Source organism: Pollachius pollachius (assembly GCF_949987615.1).
Source record: "Pollachius pollachius genome assembly, chromosome: 12".
In the NCBI taxonomy this organism is placed as follows: Eukaryota; Metazoa; Chordata; class Actinopteri; order Gadiformes; family Gadidae; genus Pollachius; species Pollachius pollachius.
The window spans coordinates 18,681,409-18,697,559 of NC_136945.1; the positions used below are offsets into that span (position 1 = coordinate 18,681,409).

At 51.1% G+C, this 16,151-nt stretch overlaps 1 protein-coding gene across 3 annotated transcripts in view; it reads right to left on the reverse strand.

The window, feature by feature from the left end:
* The window catches only part of LOC307083782 (inositol 1,4,5-trisphosphate-gated calcium channel ITPR1), an 80,197-nt gene that overhangs the window by 52,653 nt on the left and 11,393 nt on the right, over positions 1-16,151 (reverse strand). For all 3 annotated transcript variants that reach the window (XM_079747741.1, XM_079747740.1, XM_079747742.1), the window contains exons 5-26: positions 15,371-15,457; positions 14,685-14,843; positions 14,287-14,385; positions 13,617-13,700; positions 13,340-13,486; positions 12,803-12,898; positions 12,675-12,719; positions 11,307-11,461; positions 9,762-9,861; positions 9,136-9,296; positions 8,872-9,013; positions 7,280-7,438; positions 6,422-6,594; positions 5,264-5,383; positions 4,493-4,687; positions 3,895-4,146; positions 3,314-3,455; positions 2,694-2,847; positions 2,102-2,292; positions 1,139-1,274; positions 691-745; positions 322-487 (exon numbers count right to left, since the gene is read on the reverse strand). In XM_079747741.1, coding sequence (XP_079603867.1) covers positions 322-487; positions 691-745; positions 1,139-1,274; positions 2,102-2,292; positions 2,694-2,847; positions 3,314-3,455; positions 3,895-4,146; positions 4,493-4,687; positions 5,264-5,383; positions 6,422-6,594; positions 7,280-7,438; positions 8,872-9,013; positions 9,136-9,296; positions 9,762-9,861; positions 11,307-11,461; positions 12,675-12,719; positions 12,803-12,898; positions 13,340-13,486; positions 13,617-13,700; positions 14,287-14,385; positions 14,685-14,843; positions 15,371-15,457 — 3,018 coding nt within the window. The remainder of the gene's footprint in view (positions 1-321; positions 488-690; positions 746-1,138; positions 1,275-2,101; positions 2,293-2,693; positions 2,848-3,313; positions 3,456-3,894; positions 4,147-4,492; positions 4,688-5,263; positions 5,384-6,421; positions 6,595-7,279; positions 7,439-8,871; positions 9,014-9,135; positions 9,297-9,761; positions 9,862-11,306; positions 11,462-12,674; positions 12,720-12,802; positions 12,899-13,339; positions 13,487-13,616; positions 13,701-14,286; positions 14,386-14,684; positions 14,844-15,370; positions 15,458-16,151) is intronic.

Sequence of the window (16,151 nt, forward strand, 5' to 3'; positions counted from 1 at the left end):
ATCACAAGCTAAGCTTATGACCGAGCCATTCATGTGTTCATCGCAAGCTAAGCTTATGACCGAGCCATTCATGTGTTCATCGCAAGCTAAGCTTATGACCGAGCCAGTCATGTGTTCATCACAAGCTAAGCTTATGACCGAGCCATTCATGTGTTCATCACAAGCTAAGCTTATGACCGAGCCATTCGTGTCTTCACCACAAGCTAAGCTTATGACCGAGCCATTCGTGTCTTCATCACAAGCTAATCTTATGACCGAGCCATTCATGTGTTCATCACAAGCTAAGTTTATGACCGAGCCAGTCATGTGTTGATCACAGACCTGCTTGAAGGCCTGCAGCACCTCCTGCCGCTGGCTGAAGTGCCTGAAGAGGAGGTGGAGCGCGCGGGACACCAGCGGAGGGTAGTCGTGCATGGTCAGGTGGAGCAGCACCCGCAGGAAGGTGCGGCCCCCCTGGTCGTCCAGGTCCAGGGGGGTGTTCTCCTCACTGGGGGGCGCGCACACACACACACACGCACACACACACACACACAGGCATGCACACACACAGGCATGCACACACACACACACACACACACACACACACACACAAAGAAGACACACATGACAACCTAATCATTGCCCAACCGCCCATAATGTCCATTAAGCCAAGAGTTTTTGTGGGTGTTTGAGGTAGAACGTCGTCCTTACCTTCCTCCGAAGATCCCTTCCGCCTGCTCTTCTATCTGCTCGAAGTCCAGCGCTCCTGAAAAACGAGAGACACGTACCCCAGATAAGTACCCCAAGGGGCTTCAGATCAACGGGTCTCAGGGATCACTCTCACTCTGTCACTACGTAGTGATCACTCTAACTTTGTCACCACGTAGTGAGAGTTAGTTCATCACTTCATTCCTCTGGGACGGAAATGGCAGCCATTTTCATAACCAATTAATTTGATCTGATGTATTTACAATATCTTAATAAACAAAATCATACGTAGCAGTAGGAACTACAGCATTCAGACCAATAATTTCATAAAACCTAAACAATCATTAATTGCATTATTTTGGCCAGGGGAGCCGTCTTGCCAACGCGGGCAAAGGGGGAGTGGCCAGTGCCCGTGTAGCCCTGCCCCCTGGGCCTGAGCAGCAGCACTGACCTGGCATGTTGCTGGGTCCCTCGGCCGTTACCCCGGCAACCGACAGCTCATTCTGGGAGTTGCTCTCGTCAAACTCCCGCTTGAAGATGGAGAGCAGGCAGGAGATCCTGTAGTCCAGACGCACGTTGAGGATGAACTGCAGGAGGCAGCGGAGAGGAAGGAGGTTCTTTGAGAATAACATCCTCTAGGAGACAGGCGTCCGAATCCACCAGGCTAGACCCCAATCCTGCTCTAACAAGGCTCTCAAACATTCACATTCACCCTTCTTCTTCTTAATTTGTCTTTTACATTGTAGTGGAACGTCTTGGACACTAGGGAACACGTTGTAGAACCCAATGCATCAGGATCATGTTGCGCATGTCAACAAAGTGTTAAGAGGAGTATGTTAACGAGTTGTTAAGAGGAGCATGGTAACAAGGTGTTAACGAGGTTTAGAGAGGTGCATGTTCTCCAGAAAGTATCTTCTGCTGTGTCTCCTGTAGAGCCCCAATACATGTAGAGAGGAGCATGGGCTCCAGATGGCATCTCCTGCTTCACCTGTAGAACCCCAATGCACCGCGGCTATGATGGGCATGGTTTCGTTAACGAGGTGTAGAGAGGTGCACGTTAACAAGGTGTTAACGAGATGTACAGAGGTGCATGTTAACGAGTTGTAGAGAGGAGCATGTTAACGAGATGTACAGAGGTGCACGTTAACGAGGTGTAGAGAGGAACATGTTAGCGAGGTGTTAACGAGATGTACAGAGGTGCACGTTAACGAGGTGTAGAGAGGAGCATGTTAACGAGGTGTTAACGAGATGTACAGAGGTGCACGTTAACGAGGTGTAGAGAGGAACATGTTAGCGAGGTGTTAACGAGATGTACAGAGGTGCACGTTAACGAGGTGTAGAGAGGAGCATGTTAGCGAGGTGTTAACGAGGTGTCAAGAGGACGGGCTCCAGAAGGTATGTTCTCCTGCCTCACCTGCAGGATCTCGATGATCTTCAGCTTGGTGTCCATCACCAGGATGTCCTGCTTCTCCGGCTCCACCTGCGACTTGGCCGTCTCGCCGTCGGGGGCGGAGGCCGGCGTGGTGGGGATGAAGCCGCCGCCCCTCAGCACCACCTGCGTCATGAGCTCCCCCACGCCGTGGATGGAGCGCATCACGTTGCTGCCTACACACACAGTCACGGTAAGGGTCCACACACACACGCACACAAACGCTCAGGAAGGTCATCACATGTGCACACAGACACAAACATGTCATTAAGATCCTGTCTGTCGCCCCCTGACTCTGACACATTACATCTTAATTACAAGGGAGATGTTGGAGTAAATTACATTAGGTCTGCCTGCCATGATTCATGATATGAGTTATCTAACCACAGACCTCTCTATTTATATATATAAATCTATCTATCTATCTGTATAGATCAAATAACACAAAATCACATGATAAATGTCCATTTTATTGACATTAGTTAAAAAGATAAAAAAGTCAAATATTCCTTCATAGGGGTTGAGACACACACACACACACACACACACACACACACACACACACACACACACACACCTTTGGCCTCATCACCCTTCTCCGTCTTGTTGAAGGGGAAGGAGGTGTTGGTGTGGACACAGTCCAGGATGGCCAGCAGGATCTTGGTCAGCCTCAGCAGGTCGCTGAAGTTGTAGAACCCAAAGTAGATCAGGTTCCTCGCCAGGTTCACCACCTGATCAGGAGGGAACACAGAGAATCAAGACCCGCTCAGACAGACGTGGGTCTGATGGAACATCTGAGCAGACGCGTGCGATCAGGGGAGAGAAGGTTAGAGGAACAGCAGGAGGTCAGAGGAACACCAGGAGGAGGTTAGAGGAAACCCAGGAGAAGTTCAGAGGAACACCAGGAGAAGTTCAGAGGAACACCAGGAGAAGTTCAGAGGAACACCAGGAGAAGTTCAGAGGAAACCCAGGAGAAGTTCAGAGGAAACCCAGGAGAAGTTCAGAGGAACACCAGGAGAAGATCAGAGGAAACCCAGGAGAAGTTCAGAGGAAACCCAGGAGAAGTTCAGAGGAACACCAGGAGAAGTTCAGAGGAACATCAGGAGAAGTTCAGAGGAACACCAGGAGAACCTCAGAGGAACACCAGGAGAAGGTCAGAGGAACACCAGGAGAAGCTCAGAGGAACACCAGCCGTACCTCGAAGGTCAGCTTGTTCTTCTCCTTGTCGGCGAAGGGGAAGCTCTGGCTGACCACGTCCCTCAGGTAGTTCTCCACGAACTCCATCGTCTGGCAGAAGCGCTCCTTGATCTCGTCCTTTGACGTGCCGTCGTTGTCATAGCTACGAACGGAAAAAGAATGCACCAATGAAGTTCTCCTTTTCTCTCAAATAGGCACAGCGTAATTCAAGTGCCTCCATGTTGCCCCTCTAGCCGCTGAGTCAGGGTGATGTGAGATGCAGTGAGAGGTGAGATCATCATCTGGCTGAGGAACACCGACACGGAAGCTGTGGATTTCGAGATCGAACCCAGAACCTTTTGTCTGGAAGTCTAACCCCCGGCATCTACACTAGCCTGCCCCACCCACCACCCTCATATGGTTTTATTAACTGTAATATAATCATCTGTAACCCCCCCCCCCCCCCGACCCATATGGACACATGAACGCTGATATAATCATCTGTAACCCATAGCTCTGTATTTATGGACACATGAACATGATATAATCATCTGTACCCCGTAGGTCTGTGTTTGTGGCTACATGATGGCGGCGTCACTCACTCGTCGATGGCGATCTGCGAGGGGATCTCGGACCAGAGCCGGGCGTACTTGACGGGCGTGACCTGCTCCTGGGGGTCGCGGTCCACGTGCATGTGCAGCATCATGCGGCAGAAAGAGGCGCGCAGGTCGTAGGGCAGGTCCTCGTCAGACATGCAGCGCAGGATCAGGTCCACATCCAGCTGGCCCGAGATCTTGTTGATGGCCAGGTACTGGCGGTCCAGGCACATGCGAGCAAACAGGTTCAACTGGTACCTGAGGATCACAACACAGGTTCAACAGGTACCTCAGGACCACAACACAACACAGGTTCAGCTGGTCCCTGGGGACCACAACACAGGTTCAGCTGGTTCCTGAGACCGGGAAAATAGTGAACACGTGTGTAAAATGTTCACCACAGCCTCAGACACCACCAGGGTAATGGTGGAACACATTTGTGAAGCCTTCTGCTCACCACAGCTTCAGACCCCACCAGGTTCATGGTGAACGTGTGTGTGAAGCCTTCTGCTCACCACAGCTTCAGACCCCGCCAGGTTCATGGTGAACGCGTGTGTGAAGCCTTCTGCTCACCGCAGCAGCAGAAGGAGCACGGGGAGGTCACCTGTAGTAGCTGATCACCTCCTGGTCCTCCTTCTGGTCCTCCTTGGCGTCCTGGGCCAGCTCCCGGATGCTCTTGCTGCGCACCTCCTTGTTGCGGTCCTTCCAGAAGAGCCACACCTCCTCCTCGTCCTCCTCAGACTCCACCGAGCTCTCCCCGATCGACGCCCCCTCGATCTCGAACCGGGACAGCACCAGTCTGCAGGGGGAGCCTGGTTAGGAACCGCTCTCTTGACCGCACAGAGTGGGGTTAGGAACAGTTGTCTGAACTCTGAACCCAACAGAGCGAGGTTAGGAACCGCTCTCTGACCTCTGGACCTCAAAGACAGCTGGTGCCATTATGTGTTTAAACCCGTTCATTTTGTATTGCTACTGTTCTAAACTGGCTTTGGCTCCAGCAGTAACCCCATGCTGATCAGGATGATTCTAGCACCTCATATTAGGTCAAATTAAGTAGGTTTAAGCCGGGTAGTTAATCATACATTGGACGGAATATGTATCATATTGAACTGATCCTAGAAGAGACACTTATGTCCAACTCTTCAAGCCGTCAATACTTTGTTTTGGTTCTTAAACTTGATAAAGAAACGTTTACGTCACACATTCCATGTCAACAAGGGAGGAAACGAATCTGGTTTGTTTAGATCTTCCTGTGACACGGTCCTCAGAATCTGAGCTTCTCAGAAGGAGGAACCGAGTGTTGATCATCAGACCGGGTCTGCCAGGGAGGGGTGAGGAAGAGAAAGAGGATGTGGGAGGAAGTGGGGAGCCGTACTTCGTCTCTATGAGGATGTCCCCGTTGGTCGGGTCCAACACTGCGTTGCAGATCAGCTCCTGGGTCACAGGGATGGACTTGTTCATGGAGACGCACAGGTCCGAGAGGTAGTCCAGGAACCTGGGACACACACACACACACGTAAACAACACGCACACAAACACACAGTGAGAAACTCCCCTCCTTAAAAACCACCAGACTCTAATTATCACATCCAGAGAAACAGTTTCATGGAAGTCCAACAATGACAGCTTTCTATGTTCTGTTTGTGCTTCCTGGTTAGCGGCCAGACATTCCTGAGACCACGAGACAGTCATTAGCCGTCCTTCAGAAGAGACCGCTTGACGTCATAGAATCGGGCCGTCACGCGCCTTCTTCTGGCCTTGATCTCAGACACTGAGCGGTAGCCGCCTGTCAGTCTGAGGTGAGACACGTTCACATATATCTAGATTCAAAACGTGGACGGTCTTTATCACTAAACAATACGTATCAAAAGGACCCGACACTCTGAGGCGTGTGGTTTGTGGTCAACATACGCAATATCAAATGTGTCGTTACCACACACACACACACACACACACACACACACACACACGTGTTAATCTATAGCTTTTGTTAATGTGCTCATCAGTAGGTGAGCACATTAACACATTAGTGTGGTAACCAGGAACCCGGGTCACCAATAGGACCCCAGGTCACCAGTAGAATCCCAAGGTCACCAATAGGACCTCAAGGTCACCAATAGGACTCCCAGTCCCCAATAGGACCCCAGGTCACCATTAGACCCCCAGTCACAAACAGACCCCGTCACCAATAGGCCCCCAGTCACCAGTAGAACCCCCGGTCACCAATAGACCCCCAGTGACCAATAGGACCCCAAGGTCACCAACAGGACCCCAAGGTCACCAATAGGACCCCCAGTCCCCAATAGGACCCCCAGTCACCAATAGGACCCCCAGTGACCAATAGGACCCCAAGGTCACCAATAGGACCCCAAGGTCACCAATAGGACCCCCAGTCACCAATAGGACCCCAAGGTCACCAATAGGACTCCACGTCCCCAATAGGACCCCCAGTCACCAATAGGACCCCCGGTCACCAGTAGGACCCCCCCTCCCCGGTCACCAGTAGGACTTCCCCCCCACCCCAGGTCAGCACCTGGGCTCGCGGTTCTTGCGGACCAGGCTGACGAAGGTGTCTATCTCGGCGGCGGTGATGTGTTTCTCCAGCAGCTTGCGGTTGTTGTGCAGCAGAGCGGTGATGGTGTCCTCGGCCAGCACGTCGTAGCCGATCTGCTTCTGCATGAAGCGGAACTGCTTGGCGATGTACTCCTGTACACACACACACAGACATGGAGACACGCACACACACACCCACACACACACAGAGACGCAAGCACGCACACACACAAACACACACACACACACACACACACACACACGCAGCTTAATCACAAGGGAGCCGCTGGCATGAATCCCATGTGTATGACCTTGTGGTTGTCAGTGGGGGTAAATAAAGCAAACACTTTTACAGAGAAGGACTACATTTGTTGATTTATTTATTTTTCATCCGAATATTCATCCCTATGAGCAGTTCTTGGACTACTTTGCATATTTATGAATGAGGAGGAATCTCAATAAGTTTCAATGAGTTTCAATGAGATCATTCATCGCGTTACAGCGTTTTCAGACCTTTCTAGTACCCCGGTTATTCTGAACGAAAACAGAAAGGCCTTCTACCACGGAACAGCATCCTCAAATATATTACCGTGCAAAACACAATCTGTGCGGATCATCCTAAACTACCCCACACTTGACATCAGATCTAACCTTGGTCAGATCTGACCTGGTTAGGGTCAACGTGACCCAAGTCGGATTAAGCTCATCCAGTCTGGACCGGATGAACATCAGCATTCAGCCCGGCTCGGTTAGCCTGAGCAGCCCTATCTAGCGGGAAGGTCCTGGTTCTACAGACCTGGTACTACAGCCCTGGTTCTAACGTCCTGGTTCAACGGACCTGGTTCTTGCGGTAGTCCTGCTGCGAGTGGCGCAGCACGCGGTAGCACAGGCGGCAGATGTGCCGGAAGGGGGCGTGGCGCTGGTCGGCCAGCTCCTCCAGCCGCAGCATGGGCCCGTCGCCGCTGTCCGTGAACGGGGCCTGCAGCAGCTTGAAGATCTGCACACAACACGCATGACCGGGTCACCCCAGGGACACACATGACCAGGGACAGGCATGACCAGGAACACGCATGACCAGGAACAGGCATGACCAGGAACAGGCATGACCAGGGACACGCATGACCAGGAACACGCATGACCAGGGACACGCATGACCAGGTACAAGCATGACCAGGAACACGCATGACCAGGAACAGGCATGACCAGGTACACGCATGACCAGGAACACGCATGACCAGGAACAGGCATGACCAGGTACAAGCATGACCAGGAACACGCATGACCAGGGACAAGCATGACCAGGACACGCATGACCAGGAACAGGCATGACCAGGAACAGGCATGACCAGGGACACGCATGACCTGGGACACGGATGACCAGGACACGGATGACCAGGGACACGCATGACCAGGAACAGGCATGACCAGGAACAGGCATGACCAGGGACACGCATGACCAGGAACACGCATGACCAGGAACAGGCATGACCAGGTACACGCATGACCAGGAACACGCATGACCAGGAACAGGCATGACCAGGTACACGCATGACCAGGAACACGCATGACCAGGAACAGGCATGACCAGGAACAGGCATGACCAGGGACACGCATGACCTGGGACACGGATGACCAGGACACGGATGACCAGGGACACGCATGACCAGGAACAGGCATGACCAGGAACAGGCATGACCAGGGACACGCATGACCAGGAACACGCATGACCAGGAACACGCATGACCAGGTACACGCATGACCAGGAACACGCATGACCAGGAACAGGCATGACCAGGTACACGCATGACCAGGAACACGCATGACCAGGAACAGGCATGACCAGGTACAAGCATGACCAGGAACACGCATGACCAGGGACAAGCATGACCAGGTACAAGTATGACCAGGAACAGGCATGACCAGGTACAAGCATGACCAGGAACACGCATGACCAGGAACACGCATGACCAGGGACAAGCATGACCAGGTACAAGCATGACCAGGAACACGCATGACCAGGGACAAGCATGACCAGGACACGGATGACCAGGGACACGCATGACCAGGAACAGGCATGACCAGGAACAGGCATGACCAGGAACAGGCATGACCAGGGACACGCATGACCAGGAACACGCATGACCTGGGACACGCATGACCTGGGACACGGATGACCAGGGACAAGCATGACCAGGAACAGGCATGACCAGGAACAGGCATGACCAGGGACACGCATGACCTGGGACACGGATGACCAGGAACAGGCATGACCATGGACACATATGACCAGGTCACCGCAAGCCGGAGCCGGCGGCCTGGAGGGGACGGCTTTCTGACTCCAGGTTCCAGGTGTGTCAGGACAGATCTTTAATTTGTTTTAGAAGGTGTTTGAGGAGAATGATGGGCAACAACGTGAGCCAAGGCTCCTACCTGCTTCAGGATGTTCTGCTCCCTCATGAGCTTCTGTCGCTCTCGGTTGGGCTTGTTGACCATGATCTCCAGGACGTCCTGTCCGTTGTTGGGGATGTCCACCACAAAGAACACCAGGTCTTCCAGGAGCTTAGTCACGGCTCTGGATGGACGAGCACATTCACACTTGTTTCAGTCTTACAGCTTCCCTTCATCATATCATACCTCGCTTTAACCTTTGTGTGCAAAAGTGGAAAGCTTTGGTGCAGAGCTGCGTGTGTGTACCTCCTCTCGTTCTGCGTGATGGTTCCTTTCTCCAGCTTGCCAGCGATAGAAGCCAGAACTTTACTTGCATCGTTGGCGAAGTCCAGGTCGCGGACCTCTGCTGGGGACACGGGGACAATGGCGAAGGCCTCCTTGTCTTCCTTCAGGGTCGAGGTGCCGATCTGGAAAAACACAAATAGAAACACAATCAATGCACTGCATTCATCAGGTATTTATATCTGACCGCCATCATCAAATACAATGAGGAGGATCTGCAAAATGCAGTACTCACATGTTGTACTATTGAGACAGAACTACAACATATTGTACTCACTTGTTGTTCTCCAGTGAGGAGGTTCTCAACATGTTCTACAGTTGAGGAGGTTCTCCAACATGTTGTTATACAGTGAGGAGGTTCCCAACATGTTCTAAAGTGAGGAGGTTCTCAACATATTGTTCTACAGTGAGGAGGTTCTCAACATGTTGTTCTACAGTGAGGAGGTTCTCTACATGTTGTTCCACAGTGATGAGGTTATCCTCCAACAGTGAGGAGGTTCTCAACATGTTGTTCTACAGTGAGGAGGTTCTCCAATTTATGGACTCACATGTGGTTCTACAGTGAGGAGGTTCTCAACATGAGGACTCACGTGCAGCATGACAGGCTTCTCCTCGTCCTTGTCGATGGGCTGGTTGGTGCTGTGGACCCAGGTGTTGGTGCACAGGTGTCTGAGCCGCACGTACGAGTTCCTGGGAGGACGCCGGACACAGACAGACAGACACGTTTCAATGGTTCATCTCACCAGAACCTACCCAGTAGAAGCATCCCAGCTCATCCTCTCATGATTAGTCCTTTAGACCTTCAGTACTTCAGTCCTTTAGACCTTCAGTCCTTCAGTAATTTAGACCTTCATTCCTTTAGACCTTCAGTCATTTAGTCTGCTAATGGAGTTGATAGTAAAGAGTAAATTATAGTAAATTAAAGTGTTACATGTCCAACGCTCAGGGCCTTCCTCAGCTCTACTCCATCAGAGCCCTGCAGGTAAAGGTGATGAGGAAAGGGGAGCAGGACTCAAAACCTCCAGCATTAAGCATCATCTTTCAGTCTTTACAAATCAAAACGGATTGGAGGAAGTTTGATAATGGCTGCCTGTCGGAGATTATCCTCTTTGAATGATTTAATTTTCCTATTATCTGGGAGGTTTTCCATCGGTTGTTACACACTTACCCAATCAAGATATTCAAAATAATCGCCATGCTCCGCTCAATCTAAACCCCCTGACGACAGGCCTTCTGAGCGTAGCTAGACACTAGAGAATAGGGCCTTCATGTCTTTAAGATAGTGGAACATTTTCTCTTTCTACTGTTTTCTTTCACATTCTATCCCTAATGGGGAAACTCCGCCATGGCCACAACGACAATGTCGCCCACGCGACCTTTGGTTCCACTTGGTTGTCAGGGCGATCACATGGTGTCATCACCTTTACGACCGCCGTGTCCACCCACTACTCCCAGAAGAGGGCCTTCTGAGAAACTCATTAGGTTTTAACACGCCTTTATAATCAAATCAACTGTTAACTTAATCCATACCAATCCATTTATAAAAAAGGAACCTTTGGTGACATGTCTTCTTTTACAAGCAAGAAACAAGACATACAAAATCTCAAATATGTCCTCTGGGTTTACCTGCCTTTTTATTTACTTTTAACACCTTTTACATCAACCACCGAGACCGACAATGAGGGGGAGTGTGAATGAATGAATGAATGAATAACAGCAGTAATCTCGTTCTGTGCTGCGGTGCAGCTGCTATGGCTGGGATGCCAACAGGTCTGTACCCCATTAAAGACAACCGGGTTTGACTGGGAATGGATTCAAAAGGTTTCCTTTATGTTTGATTCTACTCGCATACCACAGTCTCAGCACATGTGTGGCGTATGCGTGTGCACTACGCGTGTGCCGTATGCGTGTTCAGTACGCGTGTGCCTTATGCGTGTGCCATATGCGTGTGAGGTATGCAGTGCTGTGTGCTTGTGCAGTACACGTGGGCAGCACACGTGGAGGTCACCATCGGTACGCACGCATGGGTCTGAAAGAGGAAGGTGGACTTTCCCAAACAAAGCCTGAATCATTCCCCATGAGAGCAGTTGAGGATCGGACCTCATTAGACCTCCTCCCCGTCCCGGGGTCCGTACCTTGGCACCAGGGAGTCCCCGCCCCTCAGGGTGGTGGGGTCCAGCTCGAAGATGGACGAGATGTCGTTCCCGTCTGGCACCGACACCAGCGTGTACATGACCTTGTCCTGGATGTTCCTCAGACGCGCCCGCAGAGCGTCCTGCTCAGAGTCCAGCTGGAGGGGAGACACAAGGCTCTCAGGACCAGGACCAGGTCTAGACCTCAGTACCAGGACCAGGTCTAGACCTCAGGACCAGGACCAGGTCTAGACTTCAGGACCAGGGACAGGTCCAGACCTCAGGACCAGGGACAGATCTAGACCTCAGGACCAGGACCAGGTCTAGACCTCAGGACCAGGGACAGGTCTAGACCTCAGGACCAGGACCAGGTCTAGACCTCAGGACAAGGGACAGGTCTAGACCTCAGGACCAGGGACAGGTCTAGACCTCAGGACCAGGACCAGGTCCTGCTCTCAGAACCAGGTCTACAAAGGTCCTGCTCTCAGGACCAAACCAGAGACAGGTCTAGACAGGGCCTGCTCTCAGGACCAGGACCTGAGACAGGTCTAGGCAGGTCCTGCTCTCAGGACCTGAGACAGGTCTAGACCGGTCCCTAGCAGGTCTGAAGAGTCCATCGCTCTATCTTAGAGAACATCTGGGGAAGACCCCCGGCCTTCAGGACAGACTGCCCTCACTTGTTCACACACAAACACACAGAGAATTAAAGAGAGAATTAAACATCTAATTCCATAAGACTTCCGCCCCTCTAATGGAGCGCCTGCCTGTAATTTATCACGGTCGTGATTCAATTAGCCGTCGCTGGATGAGGGAGAGTTGTAGTATTTATAGAATCATGTGCCAAGGGTATTTCCAGAACCAAACCACTGTGATGGACTAAAATGAAGCAGTAGTTAAAAAAATACTACATCTTGGCTCACATTCCAAAAAATATCGAAATACTGGCATGTCCCCAGTCACATGGGAACATTGCCAAGTGTGTGAAATATCACATGTCATCACATATTTGACAGCATGTATCCATCTCTTTGTGAATGTATATTAAGTAATGAATCTTATTTTCTTATCTTATCTTATACTCATCACTGCACAAGTTCTTTGAGTATTTATATTGCTTGGTTTTCTGTTTTGTCCCATTTCAGACAGTAAGCAGGAAGGCAGAATGAAACATGTCAAACAAACACAAAGCCTTGTGTGTTTACTAAATAGTATATACTCAGTTAAAGGCTACCAACTACTGGCCAGAGAGCCGCGGACCACAGCTTTAGATCAACAGTGCCACCTTCTGGTAGAGAACGGTTACTACCCCACATTGAATGAAGCATGAATCAACCGAAACTGAGATCATGAATCAACAGACAGAGTACATACAGCTTGGCGTGACTCGAGGCATTCCTCTTCGTAGTCCGGGTTCACCTGGAGACAGACAGGAGAAGGAGGGTGAGGGACAGGTGTGGTGTGACACCGGGGCTTTGAGGAGGTGTTCAGTGTGAACTCACCTCTGCTGCCAGGTAGTGTCCGGTCGCCAGGTGTTTGAACCGGAACAAACTGTTCCAGTAGCCGGCGCCGCCACGGCATGGGTCGTGTTGGACCACCTGAGGAAAGCACGACCCCGTAGTTAATGAGACTTAAAGACGTTTTAAACACGCCAAGAGACCTTAGAACCAGGGGCTGGGCGTTAGTAGTGAACCGGGGCAGAGACAGAGAGCCAGCAACCAAGAAGAACACTAACTTAAAAATATTAATTTATAAATGATTACATTAACATTTGTCTGAAGAAAGAGAAACAACAATATCTCGCTGTCGGTACAGTAAGGATGTTCATAAAACCAAGTGCCAAGCACTTACAGTTGCTAGGTAGAAAGATAGCGAGGATACACAATGGTAAGTTATTTATTAATTATTAGTATCATAATAAAGCAAGAGCCGAGCATTGTTTCAGACCTCCCATATCTACGCTACTGATTATGTATCATAAATCTCACGAAGCGATCAGAGTGCATTTTAGGTTTTTGTTGATTAACCCTGTTCCTCACCTCCACCTCCCACAATGCCTTGCTGCTGGTGGCTGAGGTGGCCGACTGTCTCCCGGTGGTCCGCAGGAACACGTACTGCTTCTTCCGGTGGTCGTCGCACGTCAGGAACTTCTCCTGCTCGGCGTGGAACAGCCGCACCACGTCGCCCTGGCAACGCCGCAACAGAACCACTTGGTTACCGGAATGTTCCGGTGGTTGTGTCGCATGTTAAGACGGGTGCACTGGTTGTACTGGGAACCACAGGAGGGACAGCCGAGATGCAGGGAGGGAGACGTACCCCTTTCAGGACCACCTCCTGGTTGTCGCCCCACTTCATGAACAGGACGATCTTCCAGCTGGTGTTGCAGTTGACGGAGTTCACCTGAAACAGGACGGAGGAGTCCGTCAGACACAGGAGGCCCAGAGAGTATCTCGCGGGGGAACGAGGACAAGCGGTCCGCGGGTGTGAAGGTAACGTAACGACAGGGCAGGAGTAAATGTTGAATGGTAAATGACTAACTATAAAGCGCGTTTCTAACCAGTGCCCACTGAAAGCGCTGTACTAATACTGCCTAACAGTCACCCATTCATGGACACATTCACACACCAACAGCGGTGTCAGCCACGCACGGCGACAGCCACCTCGTAAGGGAAAGTTAGGGGGAGGTGCTGCTATGTGGCTGTTGAGGAACCAAGTCCAAGAATTGTACTCTTGCACTTGCACATAAGGTGTATTAAAAGTAACTCTGAATCTGAAACTCTGAATTGCCAGCCAACCCGCTCTAGCTCCTGAGCCACATGCCGCCACTACTGCTGCGAAGACGTCGGTTATCAACTGAGGAATACAAAGAGAGGGCCATTTCACGATGAAACGGCGCTGCAGCCGACAGATTGAGGGCCAGGAATAGTCTCCTCGCTCTCTGACGCCCACACGCTCGGATCAAACAAGGAGGGCTGCGGAGACGCACCTCGTTGCATCCCGGGTTGTCCACCAGCTGGTGCGTGCTGGCGTGCAGCGGCTGGCCGGCGTTGACCGGGTTCAGCACCACCTTGTCCCCGATCACCACCTGCCAGCGGACCGGGGGACAGAAACACTCAGTTAGTATCACCTAGATGATCATTAGCCCCAAGTGTCCAGAGCTTTTTTTTCCGAGGATTTTATTTGTTGTACGTAGGAGACGGTCCAGTTTACATTCAAACCACCTGCAGGGTACTTGGACTATTATCTGGAGGAGGAGAACTAGCAATCCTCCAGGGTCACTGCCTGGCTGCGTTGGATACCTGCTCTCTGGGGGCCACCCTCTAACCAGCTGCTCTGACAAGAGACCTCCTCCTCCTCCTCCTCCTCCTCCTCCTCCTCACTCACGGTGTCTCCGATGGAGCGCAGCTTGTAGAAGGGCTGGATGTAGAACCAGGAGCCCTCGTTGCCGGCCGTGTCAAGCATCACCCTCATGGCGTTCTTCTCCAGCAGTGCCGGCAGACGCTTGTTCACCGTCAGATACTTGTTGGACTTGAGGTGGAGCAGCTGAGAGAGGATACACATGAAGGTGATGTCAATTCGTACAGGAGGACGTGCACAAGCCTTTCTGTCTGTCTGCCATTTGTTGGTCTTTCTGTCTGTCTGTCTCTGTCCATCTCTCTTTGTGGTCTGTTGGTCTGTCTGTCTGATCTGTCTGTCTGTCTGTCCTTCTGTGTGGTCAATGCGTCTCATAAGACCAGATGAATGATAAAATATTTATCTGACGCATGGGCGTCACTTTCCACTTATCTATACTTTGGTCACAATGAGTGCAGTAACGAATCAATTCAGGAAGTCTGGTATTCTGTATTCTTATCTAAAAACTGTTCACTTTAAACAGTAATTATTTGTATCTTCCAGGAACACGCAGCATTGATCAATATAGGAATTGAATGATTTGAATTTATGAACTGAAGTGATATCGGGGTTGGAGAGAGAAGAGGTGAGTGAGTTGATGAAGAGGAGTGAAGTCGTGTTTGAGAGAGAAGAGGTTTGTTGATGAAGAGGACGGCAGCCTCTGCCCGCCGGCCCACCTGGATGACGTTCCCATACTGGATGACGGAGCCCAGCAGCTTCTTGTTCTCCGAGTCGTTCTGCTTCTTCTCCAGGTCTGCTGCATGCTGGGAGGAAAGGAGAGACGGAGGAAGAGATCATCTCGGTCCCGCAGGCCCAGAGACACACAACAGACCGCAGCAGTTCCTCACACACCATCAGGTGGCCGGTGGTCATGTCTGAGATTCAAGGCTCAAACGCAGAAGCCAAGCTGAGAGAATTTACTGTTTACTAAAGTCAAAAACTCTCAGTCTCACATCGTCATGGAAACAAAAGGAGAGATCGCAATCGTCTGCTTTCATGACTGTGTGGTCAGCAGGGATGGCTTTAAAAGGTATTAAATGGAGAGAGAGGAGAGACCAGCTCAGAGGGAGAGACAGACCCAGAGAGAGAGACCGGCTAAGGGAGGAGAGACTAACTCAGAGGAAGAGAGTAACTCAGAGGGAGAGACCGACTCAGAGGGAGAGACTAACTCAGAGGGAGAGAACAGACAGAGGGGGAGAGACGGCTAAGAGGGAGAGACCAGCTCAGGAGGGGCGACCGGCTTAGAGGGAGAGATACCGGCTTAGAGGGAGAGACCGGCTCAGAGGGCGAGACCAGACAGAGGGCAGAAAGGTAAGACAGTGGGAGTGAGGAGCTCCTGGGAATGTCTATAAAAGGACATAAATAAAACCAAAGAAATGACATTGGCAAATACATAACGCCTGTGAAACGTTACGGATTGATTGGCCACAAGGTTACAGGACTGACGAATCAGCATTC